The sequence below is a fragment of the Osmia lignaria genome, chromosome 3 (genome assembly GCF_051020975.1).
Source record: "Osmia lignaria lignaria isolate PbOS001 chromosome 3, iyOsmLign1, whole genome shotgun sequence".
Lineage (NCBI taxonomy): Eukaryota > Metazoa > Arthropoda > Insecta > Hymenoptera > Megachilidae > Osmia > Osmia lignaria.
The window spans coordinates 4998030-5019927 of NC_135034.1; the positions used below are offsets into that span (position 1 = coordinate 4998030).

The 21898-nt window shown below is 34.9% G+C and overlaps 1 protein-coding gene and 1 non-coding gene across 7 annotated transcripts in view; one reads left to right on the plus strand and one right to left on the minus strand.

The window, feature by feature from the left end:
• Positions 1–21898, plus strand: part of Phlpp (PH domain leucine-rich repeat protein phosphatase) — a 109890-nt gene that overhangs the window by 87808 nt on the left and 184 nt on the right. For 3 of the 6 annotated variants that reach the window (XM_034326871.2, XM_034326869.2, XM_034326872.2), the window contains 13 exons: positions 6457–6614; positions 6696–6842; positions 12974–13121; positions 14755–14880; positions 14973–15126; positions 15206–15266; positions 15622–15876; positions 16049–16258; positions 16320–16482; positions 16653–16936; positions 17019–17858; positions 18056–18296; positions 18596–21475. In XM_034326871.2, coding sequence (XP_034182762.2) covers positions 6457–6614; positions 6696–6842; positions 12974–13121; positions 14755–14880; positions 14973–15126; positions 15206–15266; positions 15622–15876; positions 16049–16258; positions 16320–16482; positions 16653–16936; positions 17019–17858; positions 18056–18296; positions 18596–19054 — 3246 coding nt within the window. In that variant the 3' untranslated portion in view covers positions 19055–21475. Of the gene's footprint in view, positions 1–6456; positions 6615–6695; positions 6843–12973; positions 13122–14754; positions 14881–14972; positions 15127–15205; positions 15267–15621; positions 15877–16048; positions 16259–16319; positions 16483–16652; positions 16937–17018; positions 17859–18055; positions 18297–18595; positions 21476–21898 lie in introns of those variants that run through there. The other 3 variants (XR_004581715.2, XR_004581716.2, XR_004581714.2) reach the window with 3 other exon arrangements.
• LOC117605511 (U5 spliceosomal RNA) lies at positions 14162–14282 on the minus strand. The gene has a single exon (XR_004581720.1). It is a non-coding gene; the product is annotated as a U5 spliceosomal RNA (small nuclear RNA).

The window sequence follows — 21898 nt, forward strand, 5'->3', positions numbered from 1 at the left end:
GAGGAGACGCGACTCGTGATAAAAAGACGTGAGAAACGAGATACGAGTACCTACTGTGAAGAAAATAGAACGGGCATGTGTGCACGTATGTGAATAAGAAAACCAGAGGGACTGGCTCGAAAAATTGAACTGCTTTCTGCCAGCAGTTCCAGCGTCGATCCGGAACATTAAACTGTAACCATTAATCTGCTTACTCGATGTGGAGGAATTGTTATATCCATATAAAAAAGCACGATACAAAAAGTTATTCTATTTAGAATTATATTTAATTTTAAAAATATCCTAAAAATTCGTGTTATATAAAAAATTGTTCAATATCCTTCGTATAGAGCAGCGAGTTGAAATGAATAAGATTTGTGTTAATTATTTTATTTAACACAAAGATGTCGCAGCATCGAAGCTGAAAACAGAGGATGATATTATCGTAATTGTTTGGTGTGCACAAGTTCGTTAGTCAGGAAGCTTCGGCAAGTTTAATTAAACTTTATTCACTGATCCAGTTGGTCCATTCTCGATAACGGCATTGCAAAACATTCAACAAGATTCGCACTTAAAATGTAAAATCCTCCCTCGGAACTTTCATAACTTCCGCTTCTCGACGCCGAACAGGTTGTCCTCGAGTTTTCTTGTTCGCGAACTGTCGCTTTTCGCGCAGAACCATTTATAATCCTCGTTTATTGAGAAGATAGGTGTACACTTAGTCAAATGTTGACGCCATTTCATTTTATCTAACGAAACTTCTTCGTCGTTTTATTTTATAATAAGAAAATAATTATGTTCTACATTCGAGGAACATACGTTTCATTCACCCTCGAAAATGGGAAAATGCAAACAGTTGGCTAATTTTCATTCGTTATCATGAAACAGCCATTTAGAGTCTAACCGAATCGGAATTTAATAGTATTCGAGGCTATTTCTGTTTCATTCCCGACGTTTTCTAGCCGAAACCGTGGACAGATGGGCCGGCGGTAAATCAGCTTTACGAGCGGGCATGGTCGCATAGTATACTTGCAATTTGCGGTCATTTTTCGCAATCAGACCCGTCTCCACGGAGAACGAAGCTTGATAATAAAAACAAGAAGGAAGGATGAGCAGAATTGAAGAGAAACAGGAACTAAGAAACAAACCGTTACCCTCGTGAATCTCAACGGTACGCGAAATTGATCCTGAAATTGATCATTAGGAGTCTGTCGACCCCGTCATTCAAATTGCAAAAAGTAATTTCAACAATTCTTTGAGCTAATTAACAGGTTATCATTTCAACTGAATTATAGATGAATCTATGTTAAACAAAATATTATAAATTGTTAATGATGTCGAAAACCCTATTGCAGTAATCTCTTGTTATATTGCCCTTCGACCTCTGCAAATTTTTTTATTCCTACTATTATCCCGTCCGCGGCGATATAACGAGAGTCTACTCTAATAGATTAAAATTCTTTGCTTTTTCGAAAACAGAGGAAGAAGCAGATGACAAGGGAATGGTCAAAAGTGTTTATGTTTATTCGAAGGAGCACGAAACGAGGAGTTTATGGTGCAATTTTTGGGTGCCATTGGCAACTGGCAAAATTTTCATATTCGCTCTTCTCTTGATTTTTCCTTCCGGAAAAAAATCAGGGGGACTAAAATATATCGCTACAGCGTGTCCCGATACCTGCGATCTTGACCAAACCTGGTGTGATGGTAGACCTTGACCCCCTCAGTAACCACCTGCAATATTATTTGGTAGCCTCTTTTAGTTCCTGAGATATGAACATCCAAAGTTGGAATTTCGACTTTGTCAAAATTCAATGAAATTCCCCATAACTAGTCAGAACCATGAAAAGCATGTTTCTGAGCAAATGGATACAAGAAGATCACCATAAAGAAACGGATTTTGACTTTCCCAATCAAAAGAAGAGCAACTTTTCTTCTTTCGGAAATTTTGCTGGTTTTAAGTGCAAATGATTAGAAAACATGAGAAATCGAAAAAAATGAGAATTCAGATGATTAGATGATGTTTACTAACAATTAAGATGAATTTCAGGGAAAATTGGCACCTGGCATTTACACTTAAAAATATGAAAATTTCAAAGTCCCATAATTTTCTAACCCGTTGCCAATGGCACCCAAAAAATTGCACCATAAACTCCTCGTTTCCTGCAACTCTACCATCCAATTTTGACCATTCCCTTGTGAGACAAATACTAGAGGTACCGTTTCCAACACGTGCCCGTTAAAACGCTCGGAATCGTTTGATCCTCGTCGCGGCGGAACGGCGGCGAACAGGTTGCAGGACCGTGGCCAGCTGAGCGTGTTCTTCCGGTTTCACGGGAGGCCAAGACACGCGACAAACTCTTGGGCTCCTCAGTGACGATTCTGTCCCCGGTCATGAATAATGCCTCGCATCCGGCGAATACTCGAGACGGTACCTGGACTCGTTCGGAGACGTTTCTGAACCGTCGTCGCGACGAATCGCACAGCGGAAACGAGGTTTTCAGTCGAACTTGCGAAATCGATATCGCGAACGCGAGTGCCGATGCGATTCGTGGATGACAAAATGGATGATTGATAGGGTTGATGGGGGGTGTGAAAATGTGGACAGGATGAGACAAAAGTGTTTTTTAGCTGTTCGGTGTGTTGGTGGTTTTTCAATGAAAGATGGGTTCGCGATATTAATAATAGGGTGATTTATGATCTTTTTAATTTGAGATTTCTTCTTCACGATGGATCATTACCTTTGAATAGGTACCATTTATTTGTAACTCCTTTAATCGTCCATGAACGATCTTCGCAGTTAACCGGGAAATTATCGGATCGTAGAGAGCATGGAATCGATTATGCGAAACAACCCCTTCGTCGTTCCCGTGATCATAGTTATCTCCGTTCCGTATTATGGTTATCGTTGCCATTGCTAATCAAATGAATGTGGCTGGCACGAAATTACGCTAGGATAATGGGCATTCGAGCAAGCCTTCCTAAACGGGTGAAGGTAGAAATAACGGAAACCGCGTTCCTTCTGACGCAACTCGTTACAACAGATTGTTTTGCCCGGTGTGTGCTGACCGCGTAATTAATTAACTAATTAAGGCTACTTTAACGCATCTATTCAGATTTCCGACGAATGTTCGAGTGACCCGTTATGAAAGAAACACGGTTTCATCTTTTTAATATTTAGTATTCAAATTTTAGCAAGCTTTTTGACAAATAGGAAGAACCAATTAACAAATGAAAGTATAATTAAAAATATTATTTTCCAGTTAAAATAATTTCAAAGGCATAAATATCAAAAAAGACTAATTATTCTTATTTTTAATTGATTTTTCATTGTCAAATCTACATGCGTTTCTCTACCTTTTTTAACGAATGTTCAAGTGATCCATTATGAAAGAAACATGGTTTCATCTTTTTAATATTTACTATTAAAATTTTTTGATAAATAGTAAGAACCAATTAACAAATGAAAATATAATTAAAACTAATATTTTTCAGTTAAAATAATTTCAAAGGCATAAATATAAAAAAAGACTAATTATTCTTATTTTTAATTGATTTTTCATTGTCAAATCTACATGCGTTTCTCTACCCTTTATAACGAATGTTCGAGTGATCCATTATCAAAGAATATTTACTATTAAAATTTTAGCAAGTTTTTTGATAAATAGTAAGAACCAATTAACAAATGAAAATATAATTAAAGATATTATTTTTCAATTTAAAAAATTTCAAAGGCATAAATATCGAATATGATTAATTTTTCTTATTTTTAATTGATTTTTCATTCCAAGATCTACCCTTTTTAACGTCGACGGAAATGATTCCTGTATACGGAAACTGCTACAAAATGCACGATATCCATTAATAAAATTTATCAGAGGGAAGTAGCAGTTCTCATGGGACGTATATCGAGCGAAGTCATGAAACTTTTCTGTCATGTATTGAAAGCCACTTTATCGGGTTGAAGTTCGCTAAGAAAAGTTGCTTCTCTCGTTAGCCAGTATCGAGGAACACGAACGAGCGAAGCTTCTCTTCTTCCCGTCGTCCTTAGCACAGCAGGAAACACAAGAAACGAGTCCGCTGTTAGTTGGAAACGACGCTTTACCACGTTTTTACGACGTCGTGGACACTTTTCAGCGAATGCGATACGTGTGTCATTAACCATTTTATTTCTCAGTGACAGACACTCGTGTCACAACCGGAAATGTGCTAAGAATGTCGTCAAACAGTCTATATTCTATAATCTCAATATAGATGACATTTAAATTGATCAATGTTAATTATATTTGAAACATGAAATGAAATTATTATTTAAGATACTCCGAGTATTTTGCAATGTCTCAGGTATCTATTCAAAGCAACTGGCGAGACATATGTATAACGACTTCTTCAACTTACTTCCGGAAATCTTAGACAGCATTAGCTGTAACTTGGGTGAAGTTAACTTTTCACTCTGGTTGAATCTACTTTAAACTTTAGAGGCTACTTTTCAAGTGTAACAGACGAGTTTCGAAGATTACAGATCCGTTTCCTTCGTTGTTTATTTATTATTGAAGTATATTTGAATTTCCTTAGTAATTAAACATTAGAAAAATTATTACAATTATTTAAATTTAAATTCTCCACTTTGAAGAAAAAATTAGTTTCAATTTATGCTTCTGACCAGCATGGTATTAAATGTGTTATTATAATTAAACATCATAATTGGTTTCAAGCAGAATTAATATTTTATATTAAAATTTCCACCGCATTGGTTATAACAAAGTACGCTTAATAATGTATAATTTTCTACATACCGATGAACTGGTAATATTATTTTTCACATCTATTTTCAATTCATGAATACGCACGTACAGTAATGTAATAACAATTTCGCTGGTATCTTATGCATGATTTCATTGATTCGCATAATAAATGCACAGCACCATTTCAGATAATGTGGATATTTAAACAGGCTCGTAATGAGCCATCATTTGTTATTATCATAATTTCATCGCGCTACCTTTAGAGGCTTTATAAAATTATTAATTATAATCAATATCTCTGCTGTCGCGCAATTATGATTATAATAAATATTCTGAAGTAAAAGTGTCGCAAATGTCACATCGAATTAAAGCTCGGAGTTTAATCAAAATAATTAACCCTTCGTTAATATTTTTGATCAAAAATGACTGATTGAAATGAAAAAATTGAATTAATGAATGATATAAAATTCTCTAATTTTCAATTTTTCTATTTTATTTTTCACTCTGCAATGCTCAGAAATTGCAGCAAAAGGATTTCTGAAAGAATCGCACGAAACGGATGGTAAGAATGCAGTTTTCGCTCGAATGCAACTGCATTTTCATAAGGCGCGTACGTCGCGAACCGTAGGAACTGTGTTTATCATTGATCGCGTAATTCATGTTTGCAAACTGGTTGTTCCGCAATTTCGCGAAACTTTCCACGAGTATCGGTTCCGACAGTGAAACCAGCAAACTTGTAGCCAGACTTTACGTCGGTTAAAATAATTTTACTCTGTCCTTCTCTCATCCTCGCGATCATTTATTCGACGTCAATCGATCGAGTCGAACGACGAATATTTCTCAGTGTCAACTTTGTATCGATAATCACGATGAAATCAATCGACACGTCTGTATTAACGTTCTCAAATATTTATTCGCATTTCGATCGTTATTCCCTACGAAATTTAATTATAATTTATACACATTGATGGAAAACATAAATTGACGGAGGCAAGGGAGATTTATAATTAAATTCGTGATTGAAATACGATTGTTTGCAATTCGAGACAATCTTTCGTGTCGCTCGATCCATTGTTAAAGTGCTGCAAATAAAATTTTAATTTTTGAACAAATAATTTTTCAAAAAATTTGCAATGCAAGTTAGAAATTTATTTTGTATTCTACGAGGACTTAAAACTGGCCTACGGATCTTGGTTTATAAAAGGGAATGCTTTCTGTGAAATCACTGAACGATCATTATTAGTGCTGAATGTGACAAAAGTGCTAAAGTGAATTAAATGATTATCGATGGTGAATGCTCGAAAGATGGTGTGTCTTGGGAATTTGATCGCCATTATGGAGGAACGTGACTTTGATAAAGACACCATCGATACCGACTCCCTGGAGTCCGAGGTAATGAACCTTAATGAGACTTGTTTACTTGTATTCCAATACTAGAAAAAAAGAAAGAAGAGATTCTCCAATTTATACTGGGTTTCAATTGAAAAGATTCCTTCCTTTTCCTTAAAAAGATTCCTATATTAAAAACGCCAAAATTTTATCTGTCAGTACTTTTTAATTTTAAAAATATTGAAGAAAATTGAAGTAATTTTTCATTGAACCATCTGTCCATTAACTTTTATCCCCAAAATGGAAAGGGTTAATATGTTTGCCATTAATCAAGCAAACAATACCCTGAAAATCAATTTTAATTTAATTCTATCACGCTAACAGCATTCTGCACTGTCTGTTACAGGCTATACAGTTGTCATCCTGTCCAAAACAATTGGATCTGAGCAATGGTGGTCTGTCAAGAGTTCCTGACAGTGCCATAGCGTTTCCAGCTATTGAAGAATTGGTGTTAAGCCAGAATCAACTTACAAACACGAACAACAATCTGATACTGTTACACCGGTACGATACGAGACAGTAAAGGTTCGAAGGGGTTGTATTATTTGAATTTATAGGAAATTGATTGTGTTCTTTTTAATACAGGTTCCCGAAACTTCGTGCACTTCATTTGGAGAGCAACGAGTTGATGAAAATTCCACGAGAGTTACTGGAGCTTAGGGAGTTAACCTACCTCAATCTCTCAGACAACAAAATTGAGAAGATTCCCGCTGACATAAGCCAGCTTATCAAGTATGTAAACTCCTCTTATCAGCTTTCGTTGAAACGCATTGGAAAGAAAATTAACCGGTAAATTAACGCGTTGAAGGCGCTTGAAAATCACTGATATAATTGGACTTTATTAAATATTCCAAGATATTTATCATATTTTCAAATCGAATATTTTTCCATTGATCCGGAAATATTCAAACCGTACGCGCGATACAATATTTCTTTCCGTAAGAAATCATTCGATTTCCCTTGGAATTGATTTCTCAAGGAACACCGGTAGGTAGAGGCTATCGATAAATGCTGAACAGGGTGAAAGAAACTAAGAAATATGAGGTTTTCCGGTTCGAGATTTGACGTGGAATAGCTTGGCCAAGGCATTGAAAGATATCCCCGTTCGAAAGAGAGTTTCCCTCAAAGAAATATTTTCAATCATGTAGACGAATCGTTATTTAAGACGTTTCTGACGTCTCTTTTCCATAATGGCCATGATTGAACGGGTTGCTTACGAAAAGAATATACTGTTTAAATAAATAATATCTTTCAATCAAAATGTTCAACAGCGGTAGTTGTGGATTTCAATTGAAAATTTTGCAATTTTGCAATAGAAATTTATCTATTAGTACTTTTTAATCTTAAAAATATTGAAGAAAATTGAAGTAATTTTTCATTGAAAAATTTCATCTGTCTATTAACTTTTGTCCCCAAAATGGAAAGGGTTAGTTTTATATTTATTATTAAATTTTCAATTTATTATTAAATTAATAATAAATAACTGAAGGGTGGAAATGATGAACATTCTTTATTAGAATAAATATTTTTATTAAAATAAAAAATGTAGAATTACAGAACAATAAATTAGGATCATTCCTTAAACGCACGTATTCACGCAGAATGGTTCTAACAGAGAATTCACGTTCTAAAGGCAATCGAAGTTTATCGTGTCGTAGATCCGCCGGTAAATCAACCCGACTTCCGGTCGCCGATAATAGAAAGTTATCCGTTAATTAATCGAACGAACCACCGAGTCAGATATATTATTTGCCGATTTCCTTGCATCCGTAACGCCCTTACCTAGTCGACGATGTGCTAATTAAGATAAATTGCCTAATCCATGGATAATTGGAACTGGCATGGTACTGAAAATCGATATCGGCACTCGTCGTTCCTGGAAACTCGTTCGATTGAACAAAATTCCAATTAGAAAGACATTAGTATCAAAATTAATTTCTACAAAGTTAATATAACTTCACCTATTAAATACCACAAAATTTAATATATAACTAATAAAATGAACATTACATAAAATTTTCCTTAGCAAACACGAATGATGGAACCTCTTTCCCTTATACCATCATTTTCCCTAGGTAAATATACTATGCTCACTACTGCACATAAAAGGGAAAGGTTTAAGTACTAACGTGTTTACACGTTCAGTGATCAAAGTAGAGCAAGTACCATGGGTTTATTGATACAGTTGCCGAGAATCAAGTATCCTGACCTCTTTTCCTGTAATTTAATTTTTCAACCCCTTCGATACCAGCCACGCGCAATCGCCTGATCGATAGTTAATACTGAATAGTCGATCACGCGGTTGTGACGCATAGCGATCGAATCCCAGGTAAAGTATTTATTTTATTCGGCGTACAAAGTGTTAAAATTCGAGGAAAGAAGAAGGAGACGTCGAATAGTCGATCACGTGATATCGCGTGGTCAATCTTGTGACGCATAGCGACCGAATCCCAGGTAAAATATTTATTTTATTCGTCGTAGAAAGGGTTAAAATTCGAGGAAAGACAAAGGAGACGTTGAATAGTCGATCACGCGATATCGCGTGGTCAACCTTGTAACACATAGCGACCGAATCCCAGGTAAAATATTTATTTTATTCAACGTAGAAAGGGTTAAAATTCGAGGAAAGACGAAGTTGAATAGTCGATCACGCGATATCGCGTGGTCAACCTTGTGACGCACAGCGATCGAGTCCCAGGTAAAATATCTATTTTATTCAACACATAAAGGGTTAAAATTCGAGGAAAGACGAAGGAGGCGTTTAATAAATCGGCGAAATCGGCTCGTCAAGTCGGACGAATTGCGAGGAGTCGCTGTAATTAAGACGGCGATTACGTAAAGTTCCTCGAAAACGGCTTTCCACCGAGCGGAAACGAGGATACCAAAGCCCCGCTGAAGAAGGAACTACGGTGCTAGCACACCGACACCAGCTCGATTCCCCCGTGTTTCTACACGGTGCACGCGGCGGGAAGAACGCGTGCGAGGACACGCACACGAGCCCGAATGCAAAAGCTGACCTGCTAGAATGGAGTTGGGCAACAACAGAACGGCCAGAAGTCGTCCATCGTGGTGCAGTGGCGCATAAAACAACGGAAGAAGAAGAAAAAGAAGAAGAAGAACCACCGTACGAATTAATGCGAAGATTTCCAATTAATTGAAACACTAGCTTTTTCTATTTCCTTCCTTGCCTCAGTATTGTGATATTAATCATTTGGTTACTTGAAATTTTTTATGCTCTTCATCGATAATTTTTATAGTAATTAACGCGTTAAACTTTCTTTTTATGTAAACAGAGTGTAATGTACTGTTTATTCCTAAACGAATACAGAAAGTAATTATTGTACGATGCGATGAACGTAATCTTCAGGAAGTTATGTGCTCAGGATGAATTTTAACAAGTTCCTAACCGTGTTAGATGCTTCTGGTTAACAAGATACGGAACAAGCATAGCTGCTCAGTAATTGGCGATGTTAATTTACTATATCACTGGTTATACCGAGGACTCGGTAATTGATCATTCTTCGAATTACAGCTTAAACTGCTCGTCGAGGATTCATTTATTTTTATTGTACCTGAAAAATTCAGCAGATTAAATGTAATTAAAATGAGAACACGTTTCAGGTGATAATTGAAGCAGAATAATTTTTAGAAGGAATTCAGCTTTTCGTTTAACGTGGATGAATTTTTTCATTATTTATAAGAGAAAGAGAATTGCTTACGGTGATTAAAATTAACCGGAAGAGGTGCATTAATCGAATGAAATTAATAGAGGAATTTTTAAATAATCCCTTGTCCTCGTCGTAGGGACAAAAGAACCGTTTAAAATATTCAACACGGTATGAGAGAAGCTACAGCAACATTGTTGAAGATCTTAAAGGAGAATCTACCTAACGACTTGAAGTTGACCAACCCAAGGAACAAGAACCCTTACCGAAGTAATTTAAAAGCTCCTTATCATTAGGATTCCTTTCCCCGAACGAGCTGTATTCGCGGAACACAATGCGAGCTAAACACTGGAACTGTGTAATTTACTTCCCGATCAGAGTGTCCGATCAAAAAGAGCGCACATCGCTCGTATTGCCGTGTACATCGAGGCGTGAACAGATATACAAGAAGAAGAAGACTTTGGAAAAAGACTTTTCCAAATAAATATTAACCCTTTGCACTCGATGGACAATTTCTCATTTAATTTTATTAAAAGATGGAAAATAGAAAAATTAAATATTGCAAAGTTTGAAAAAATAAAATTTAAAAATGGTACAAATGTTATAAGATCAGAAGTAACAACTGGCGAACCTTGGTATTGTCAAATACCCTTTAATTCGAAAGGGTTAATTATCTTTAACGATTAATTAAAAATCTTTAGTGATTAATTATAGCAACATTCTTAAAATCTCGTAGTTCTACCACCACCGATGGACAATTTCTCATTTAATTTTCAGTGACTAAAATGATTATTGAAAGATGGAAAATAGAAAAATTAAACATTGCAAATTTTGAAAAAATAAAATTTAAAAATGGTACAAATACTATAAAACCAGAAGTAACAACTGACGAACCTTGGTATTGTCAAATACCCTTTAATTCGAAAGGGTTAATTACCTTTAGCGATTAATTAAAAATCTTTAGTGATTAATTATAGCAACATTCTTAAAATCTCGTAGTTCTACCACCACTAGAGTCTAATCTCTCTATTCTGTTACATCAGAGTGGTCAGCCAAGCCATCCTTGATCTCCCTCTTCCTCGGCCAAGGAATACCTTGGACATGCTTCGCCTCGCTTCTTTAGTCCTCCGAAGAACTCGCGCGAGTGTGCACCAGCTTTTGTAACTTCTATTCGTTGCTAGAGCCAACTGGAATAACGTCGTTTACCAAAAGCTGAAGAAATCGAGCTACTTGATAGGAGAAGCTCTCCGAGATTTGTTGAACCGTGCGGAGAGGTCATTGAACTCGTGAATTTCGAGGATCACCGAAACTTTCGAGCGGTCGGGATACTTTTCAAGTTTATCAGTTCGGAAAATTCGATAAACCCTTCGGCATCTGGATTTTTCGAAATTTCAAAATCTTCGAATAGTTGGTACTCCTCGAGTTTCTTAATGCGACTTTGGTTGCGATAAGCTTCCAAAAGTGATAAATGAAAAAAATCAAATCTTCTGAATCTGTTCACCAGAGGATGAATCAGCTCATTTTGAAAGACAGTCATTCTGAATTCACTTCTTACCCTGAAGAAACTTTTTATACCTAATTTATGTTGGATGCAATTTATTCGAGTTGTTGAAGGAACTTTGAATGTTGACTGTTAAGAAAATCAGAGGCTTCTAGGTGAAGGCACATTTGCTAGAATTCATTTAATAAAATTTCACACAGCTTATTTGACTTTCGAGTGAAATTTTATCTATGTTGAAGAATTTCTCGTGAAATATACAAAGCTTACCGTACGCGTAATACGATGTCGAAAAATCTGTGAAATATACAAAAGCGAAGGAATCTTTGAAAGGAAAGGAGCAGAATTATCTGATAGACGTAGAAGGCAAAAGAAATAGAATAAACTTGATGTTCTGAAGGAATCCATTATCAAGGTATACGTTTTAAATGGATAGGAAGAACGGGGACGATGAATATTTGAACGCATTATGAATGGGTGAAAAACGCGAGGGAAGTTTTTCTGAAGAATTCACTGTCTCCGCTAAGAAGCGTCCCGGAATACTCGAGAGGATACTCGAGATCTTTAGAGGTGTTCTCGTTCTTTAAACAGCGTGTGCAGTGGCCGAAGAATAAGGAATGGTAAAGCAGGTGAGAAGTGGCCGCGTGCTCTGGAAATAAGTGCGTGCTCGAGGGGCCGAATAAGAGGATGCAATATGGCGATCCGATCTAGTTGAAGGGTTGAAGGGTTCGAGTGTTCCGGTAATTACCATTCGAGAGTTTCCACTTTAAATCAGAAAATTATTCCCTCTAATTTGAAACGTTTTTCTTTAATTAACGTTGTTCTGCAAGATTCCAAATTAAGAATCATGAGTATAATTACCCCACTTATCTGAATAACAAAAAAATATATATTACCATCAATTTTTCTCTTATATTAAAATTTGAAGTTTCTTATTTTTTTAAGCAACCTAAATATATATAGAAAAAAAATAATTTATTTAGTAGTAAATTAATAAAAATATTTCATGATAAAATGTTACGCAACGTTACGACAAATCGTCTAACATGATCAAACGTCTAGCTTCAATTACTTCCGGCCGGCACATTTCGATTTTACTTTAAAAACTGAAAGTCCATCCGATGACACAGATGCTTACTGGCAGGAAGGTTTTCACCATAATTCGAAACTTTCTACTCAAGTGCACATCCTGTGGGCGGCCCCGTTCGTTTAGGTTCACCGATTCGTTTGTCCGCGCAATGTGCAGGGTGCAACGTGCATTGACATCGGACCACGTTGCACCACTAACTGTAATGTTTATTCATCTTGATTCATTCAATAGGCGTACCATCAGCCGGAAATTTCGATACAATTTTGTCGGACTAATCAGAGAAATATTTTTTATTTTTTCATGCGATGCTATTGGTAATTAAAATGTTGCAATTAGATAAGGAAATTAAATCGACTCCAAATAGAAATTAAATATTAATAAAACATCTTATTATTATATTATTATATTAGAAAAATATGGATACGAAGAATGCTATAAAATATTTGCAAATTTAATTTTAATAACAAAGTAATTATTCTGAGTAATCAACTAGTGAAAATGAATTATTTTTACCATATCCTATACCTTATTTAAAAATGTACATTTTATTGAACAATGATCTGAACGCAAGTGGAATACGATACTAATAATAACTATAATTTTATTTAAGCCTGAGAGAGCTAATCTTGGATCGTAATGGAATCAAAGAGTTGCCGCACGAGCTCGGCAAGCTGAAGAACTTGAGAAACATTTCCTTGGCTGGAAATTGCCTGAACGATCTTCCATCTTCCTTCAACATGCGAACTCTTGCGCTAACGGTACGTCTATACGTTTCATGAAATTATTAAAGTATTTTGTAATTCAAAATTCGCGCAGCTGTACCGTTACGATGAATGGCCGCGGAACCATCGAGCAAATCGCATTACACAAATTCAGTTCCGACCTGACGAATCCGACCAGACTCGTTCCAATTAATTAACACCTTAAGAAAAAGGAAGGATTCGTTTGTTAATTTCTTTGAAAATTTCATTAATTTAATTTGGGAAGTCACAGAAGAATTATTAGAAAAAATAATAATTTTTGCAAATTTTTTGTACTCGCTTTTGAGTACCTCTTGTCTAAGAAATCGAGATAACAAATGTTTGCAATTTTTTTTTGTACAGGCGTTGATCATCGACAAACAGCATGATTAAGTGTTTGCTATACGTGATTTGAACGAGAAGCAATTTTAAAAAAGGATTATATTGATAATGAAAATTGCTTGAAAATCATTGGTCTTAATAACATGTGTTTTCAATCGATTTTTGATATATTTATATAAGTGGAACAGACCTAATCAATTTTATCATTTTCAACTCACGTGATTCGTGTAACATATAATAAAGATATCTTGATAAAATATACGAGCTTGATACATACTACTTGCAATTATCACTAGTAGATGATAAATACATAATTACATAGATATTCTAATCATTTTCTATCAGGAAATACATAAGAGAATTTATTACATAACTTTACGAAAAGTTACATACATTTTTTACTAGAAAGTTATATTAAAAATTCTATTTATAAAGGGCTAAATATATTTATAAACACTCTAAGAATTTCTTTCAAACTAATATCGTTGAATATAAATATAATAAAAGTACAATCAGTGATATCTTCAGTAATTAGTCTTATAAAAATGTTTTCAAGAAGTAAAAAATATACTTGTGCAGTGTTAGACTTTGCAGATTTTGTTAAAGTGTCTTGGGTAATAATTTTATTCATAGCGATTCATTTTTACTGTTAGTAATATTCCATTATTTAGAATATTATAGTTCCTAAATAATTAATTATGTTTTTATTTAATTACGACCCAGCTTGCGCCGGGCACACAAAAAATTAGTCTATAGACTCATCAATTGTTCCCCTCCACGGAAATCTTTAGTAAAAGGCGAAAGATTTATGCGTGATTTGAAGGGAAACCAGAGTGACGATACACTGTCCCGAGCCTGGTTATATGCACCGTCCAGCGCATTTTACATTCGGGAAAGCGCTGCCGGATGCATCCATCTAGCGGCGCCCATTGGAACAACCCATGACTCAGGGCCGTACATATACCAACCATTCGCCCTGATCACTCTACTGACAATTTTTAGAATTTAATTGTATTAAGAAAAAATGTTCAAAGAAGAGGATAAATTTTCGAAAAACATTTATTAAATATAAAAAAATACAGAAACCAATTTTTAAAATACATATGAATACATATTAAGAAAATAATACATATATAATTTTTATTCATTATTCGCATTATTATATTATCTCACTGGAGTTAAAAATATTTTTTAAATATTTCTCGAATATCTCATACAAAAATTGCAAAATATTCATAATACAGTCTGCAGAATTTACAAAATAATTTTTCAAAAGACAGTTATTGAAAATTATTGTTAATATTTCCAGGATGTCTTGTCAAAGAGTGAGCACAGTAAAGTATACAGAGATGAAAAAAACAATCAGAATAATTTATACAAAGTCAACCTAAGGAATAATCAATTGAAAGGGAACATAATTCTTGGGAATTACGGAGTAAGCACTTTTTTAATAAGAAATATACATAATAAATGATACCCTTGAAATAATTATTCACCGTTCTCGTTTCTATTTTCTTTGTAATCAAGAATTTAACGCATCTAGACGTGAGTGAAAATAGCATTGAGAAATTGGACATCAGTGCTCTTCAAGAATTAAGAAGCGTTCGTTGCGCGCGAAATCTTTTAACAGAACTTACGGTCTGCGGGAGAAATCTTATTTCTCTTATTGCTGGAAATAATAGTAAGATCTCTTCGTTATCCTCTTACCAAACAGCACAAATAATAATTGGAATATTACATTTAACTTATCCTTTTTTCAGAACTGAAAAAATTAACTATCGAACCGGTACCGGTGAATCTTGAACATTTGGATGTATCTTAGTAAGTAATAAAAACGATTATTTTTGTTTTTTAATTAAGAGTTGTTGGTATTTTTGATAAATTATATAATATTGTTATGTAATGAAATCGTATGATTATGTATGATGTTGTTTTAGGATATCTCGCTTAACGAGATTATAGTTTATAATATATAATTTTGCTGACAGAAAAGAATCTTTGAACCAAGTTAATTATCATAGATATTATTTCTGATGATTTAAATTGAATAACATTTTTCTAATTTATTTATTTTTTCTAATTTAATCTATTTATTAAAATTTATTTTTGCAAGTACTAATTTCAAATTATACTATTTGCAATATCAAGAAAACTATTTTATTTATTTTTATTTTAGTAATAATTTAGATGCACTTCCGGAATGGACACCGGATCTACCCGTGTTGCGTGCACTTTTTGCATCCCACAATACATTAACAGCCCTTCCAGACAGGCTGCTAACACAGCCATCGAGACTGGAGGTTCTTCACTTACCTCACAATAGGCTGCAGGCTCTTCCACCACCCCGGAAACCATTAAACATCGTTCACTTGACTCTGCAAGACAATGCACTGACAGTGTTACCGATGAGTTTCTTCGTCAACACTGAAAAGTATGCAATCGATCCGTACGTCATATGTAATCCTGATAGAGAAAATGACTTTTAACATTTATTACTCTTATATCTTTGAAGTGAAAATAAATTATACCAGATAATCTATATTATATTAATTTATAGTTGAAAATAAAAGAAATTCCTGCACTGATTAGAATCTTTCCTTTAGGATGAAGGTCCTGAACCTCTCCAATAATCGGCTATCAGAACTTCCTCACTTGGGAGAGGGGAACAAAGGTCGACCCAGTAATCACAGTTTGGAAAAGTTGTATTTGACGGCGAATTGTTTAACGGACACTGCCTTGGATACTTTGGCGAAATTGAACTCCTTGCGAGTTCTTCATATAGCTTACAACACCCTGGATACTCTTCCAGAAAGGTAAGATTCTCATCGCTTGATAATAATTTCACTGTTACATTAAAACATCGTCAATTTGCAGTTGTATAGCTTCGTGGAGAGACCTGGAAGAATTAGTGCTATCTGGTAACCGTCTTCAATATCTACCGGATAACGTGGCTAATTTACGACACTTACGAGTGCTGCGTGTCCATTCCAATCGACTTCTAACTTGTCCGACATTCAATAAAACAGCATCGTTGAAGGTGACGATAAAAATACAGAGATCGTTAGAAGATAATACAAGATAATTGTAGAACTTAAGATTGATATTTTCTTAAAATAAAGATAGAGAAATAATTGGAGGAAATTTATTGGTAATTTAATAGATCTATTTTTCTGTTTCTGTTATTTGAGAAAATTGTATTTTATCCAGGTACTAGATTTAGCCCATAATCAACTGGACAGAGTAAATCTGGCCACCCTGGTACCGCCACAGCTTCAATTTCTTGATATATCCTGCAATTCGAGACTCCACGTGGATCCCAGACAATTCCAAGTGTATAGATCTCAACGACCGATATCCTTAGTCGATGTGTCAGGACAAAATAGACCGAGCTTACCCTCTCACCCCCATCAGCAAGAGATTGTTTCCGCTGAGAAGGGTACCGATCAACCGTGGAGACTGGGATTCTCTGAAACAGCAGGATCCAGAGAAAGGTAGAAGCAAATATTTGATATAATATTCTTTAGATCTGATAACTATTTAAATTCCAACTAATTTCTCTATTTCTATTCATAGATTATACGTTTCACAAGTTAGAATGCCATCGTTCTGCAACGTGGAAGGTCTTTTCGGTATATTCGACGGTGGCTCGAACCAGGAAGCACCCAACGCTCTTCAAGAAATGATACCTCGTCTCCTACTAGAAGAAAGAACCGTCAGGGAAACATCGAAAGAATATTTAAAATACACGTTGCTCTCAGCTCACAGGGAGCTGAAGGAAAAGGGTCAAAAGTATGGAATCGATGCAACGTTGGTGCACATTGTCAAAATTCAATCTCAACAGGGTTATCCAAAACCAGCGACAAAGTATTCTTTGAAAGTAGCTTCTTCGGGGGATGCGAAAGCAGTTCTCTGCAGAGCTGCTGGCCCTTTAACCCTAGCGCCAGCCAAAAAGTTTCCTGTAAGAAATCAATTAGGGAACGCTGCTATGTTCCCCATGGTAGTTCCCGATCCAACCTTCGAGGAGGTGGACCTTGAAGACGACGATGAATTCGTGGTAATTGCTAATAGAAGACTGTGGGAGGTGTTGAGCATTCAGGAAGCTGTACGAGAAGCCAGGGCCGAAGCGAGTCCTGTATTGGCTGCTAAAAGGCTCCAGGATTTAGCGCAGGCTTATGGCGCAGAGGATAATTTGAGCGTTATAGTCGTACGATTAACTGGTCCTAATCAAGGCGATTTAGATCAACTTATGAGGGAATTGAGGCATGCCGTTGGGAAAAACAGAGGTCAGACCGAGGGAGGATGTCCTTGTCCTTGTTGCATGCCACCGGCTGCTCATAAACCACCGGGACCTTGCTGTTGTCACGCGAGCGAGGGCTATTATTTAAATGGCGTGCTGAAGAGCATAGTGAACAGGTGAGAATGTTCTAGTGGAAATACGTAATGTAAGTTTCCGAGAACTTTGTTGGAATACAGAAACAACTAGTAACACTTTGAATACCATGAAACAACGGAGCCTTTATTTTACAACTTGAAATTCTTTGTTCCTTCTATTACAAATTATACTGACTAAGATGTTTGAAATGATGATTAAATTTGTAATGATATTATAGATCAAATAAAGCTCACAATGGATCCAATAGATACTTTAAAAATAGGAGATCCACCCAAGAGAATGAAAGTCCACCGTATAAAGACGACAGAAGTTCACCTAGTGGTCAGTCCGATCAAGCCAGCGATAGCACCTTCAAATCCAGGCATCCTTCCGGCAGAGTGTGGTCCGGAAGCGCAGCCTCCAGGGCCACGAACAAAGCTCGTCAAAGTGTTTTCGTCAATGAAAACGGTACTAGAAAGGTAATACCGTAAACTGTATTTCCAAATAGCACCGATAGCCAGTTTGGATTAAAACTTACCCATACAAGTATCATCAATAATCAAACCGAGTCTCGACTTCAGCAGTTAACACATTCTTGAGATACAACTGCCTAATTATCTACTTAATTAAAGCTTCGATTGAACTTAGAGTCAACACATTCTTGAGATACGACGAACGAGCGGAGGGGATATATCAAATTATAATTATCATTTTCCTCTAGAAAGTAATGAATTATTGTTATATAAAGTACTGTAATTTTGTTAATATATTCTGACAGGTATCAACGTGTGTAACAGCCCAAGAGGATACCATGTCTGAGAGATCAGGTGCGCTAAGCGAGGAACAGTTCCGTTGTTGGGAATACATGCTCGAACAGAACACTCAATTGTTATTCGACAAGGAATTGGACACTCTAACGAGAACCCCTTTACGACGTGGACAATCGAGATCCACGCCTCAATTAGGAAGCAATTTGCCTTTTCTATCGAAGAGATTCGGAAGTGCCAGGTCTTTTAATCCTTCCCTACCGAGGGCACCGATTGTACGATTTGGTAGCGGAAGGAGATTACTGAACGGGGGACCAAATGCGGCTTATTTCGGTAGCTTGCAGAGGCTAATGCCGTACAATCTCGAATACGATTTCGCTGTCATTCAGGAAAGAAACGGATTAGACTCTTTGGAACAGGATGCGACAAGGATGCAGCAATACTGGGGGGTCGCTACGACTGAATTGTGATGTACAATAGAGTCTTGCACAATCTACTGGATTCTGAAATTGTGATATGTCAAAAGGTGCGCGTTATCAGTATTAATCGATGATGAGGAAATGTCAAATGGATTTAATTAGAATGAAAGAACTGATAAGGTGAGGCCAGTAGTGCAACTCTAAAGAAATATTATTTTAATCTTCTATTTTTATCATGATTATAGATTTTATCTTCTACATGGAGTCAATGAGTAAAATTGTTATATTTGTTTTGAATCTTTGAAGTCGAGTAATGATTTCATGTGGTGTGCTGATCTTATACAGTTAATTATTAGGAAAATATTTTTATCATGTTTATTGATATAAACTTACTGAAATTGTTTTGAAACTGCTGAAAGGATCATTTAATTTCACAAACTGAACAAGTTATCGTTACAGATGAATATTTACATACAGATATCACGTTGCTTCTTCACAACATTGAACAGGGGATTAAAAATATTTATAATCGCACTACGTCATTGCCAAATGTTTGCTTGTAAACTGTACTAAAATGTCCTAAATATCATATGATAAAAGAACATTAAAAAGAATTGATTACCATGCTTACACGTTGCAAACAGAGTTACTATCATAAATCATAAATGTAAATACTGGCTTTGAGAAGCATATATAATATTGTACATAAGCATCATGCATTAAAGAGACTCGTAATTTGAAGTAACTGATCGAGATGTAATTATCTACATAGCAAGATAAATTATGTATCAAACGTTGTACGAGATTAGTGGCTCGATCTTACAATACTCGTGTTCAGTACACGATTACGCACTTCTAGGAAGTTGAAGAAATCATTTGAAAACAACTTCAATGCGTCATCTCTTCGTTCTCTTCCTAAACACGAGTCTTCGATGATGAAATATCATTTAGATATCGAATAGAAAAATGCATTTATGCATGATATTTAATTTTAAGAAATGATTCTCTTCTATATTTTTGTACTGAAGAAAAATATGTAGCGACTGTTGTACCTGAAGCTACCAAATAAACCATCAAACAAGAAGAGACACTTTTGTCACGTTAAAAATTCTTTTAATTTATATGGTCATACGTTGACCCGGAACTAGTACATTTAGTTATCCAACTTATACAGTGATAAATAATCTCTTCCACCCAGACATCATCCAATTATCACTGTTTTCTTGTCATCTAATGTGCTGTATGGTGGCCTTGATAAATATTATCTTATTTGTTGAACAGTATTAAACTCTCTATTTCTCTGAACTCTTATTACTAAATCAGGGAAACTGATTAAAATACGATAGAAGAGACTTTCTTTTTCTGTTTATTGAATGTCGGAAACGTGTATGACCTCCGTTTAAGATAAACGGTAAACCTTGATCAAGTATAAGAACCTAAGCAAGAGCTTCATCGAATCTTGGTTATTACATTTTTATCTCTGTGACAATGTTAAAAATAAATCTACTCGACATTTTATGTAACTTGATCAAATTTCACGTGATTCTAAATTGATTTATACTATATATGCACCGATAATGTTCTGCTTAGTGTATTCTATTAATAATATAAGATATGAAATTGAAAGGTGGAAATTTATAATTACCAGTTATGTTAAAATCTCATCGCATACTTTATTAATTATATAATTTACAATAACAGGTTTATACAACGAGTAAAGTTAGTATATGTACTTATTTGTGCCACACCCCCGTGCTGATAAAACGTTCAGCCAATATTTTTGGATTGTTGAGTAATTAAATAGATAGAAGCAGAATCTCGAGTACTCGTGTTATCAACGAATACACACTGGCAACATCTGGTGATCGCAAATAATAATCGCGTTTAGGTTGTTGTAAAAGGCTGATATAAATTTCAGGAAGATTGTAATCTTGCTGTTGTACAGACAATCGCACTTATGATTTTTAATTAAACAATCGCACGAACATCTGGATATAAAATTTGAAATACATTGTTAATTGTATTAATATTGATCGGTGAAATTGTTATTGTTTTTTAGATGGAAAAATTCTGACGGTGAAACAATTCCAAGAGGAATATGCGTATGATAAATGACCAAGAGGACGTCCATAAACACGTCAAATATATTATTTATACGTCTGATTAAATGTCTGTTAAATGACATACGCCTCGTATGTGCGTTGGTACAATCATTGATTAAAAAGCAGAACACTTGAATGTTGAACTTTGATGATAATTATACTGATAAAGATCAAAATTCAATTGCAACGTACTCGAATTTTGTAAATACTTCAATAGATCTGTGATCTAATCGCCAGGTATATCGATTCGTTTAATACATTTGTAAAAATAAAATTAATTTTTATTCATTCTGCACCCTGTTATGTTCAATATGAAGACATGATTTGATGACATAAAAGTATCACCAAATAGCACTTACAATATATCAATTTAAAGCTTATGATTTTATGAAAATATCTACATAAATATTTCATTAATATTCTTAATGAACGTTGATTAATTTTTCAATTTCTTCTCCAGTTTTCTTTCCAAGGGATTGTTTATTTTGATAAAGAACCAGCCATTTGGTATTAAGAATATTAAAAAAGTATTTATGCAGTAATTTTAATTAGATTTTAAGCTTTAAATTGATATATCATAAGTAATACTTCTTGTTATTTTTATGTGATAAAATTAAATCAGACTGTCTATGTTTCATAATCAACCATTTGATATGATATAACATATGTAATACAATTACATTTAAACAATAAATTCTAGTTATTTATCAATAAGTGATTTATAAATTAGACATATAATTGATTTATTAAAATTCATATAAGAACCCGATATATGATACATAAGTATATGTAT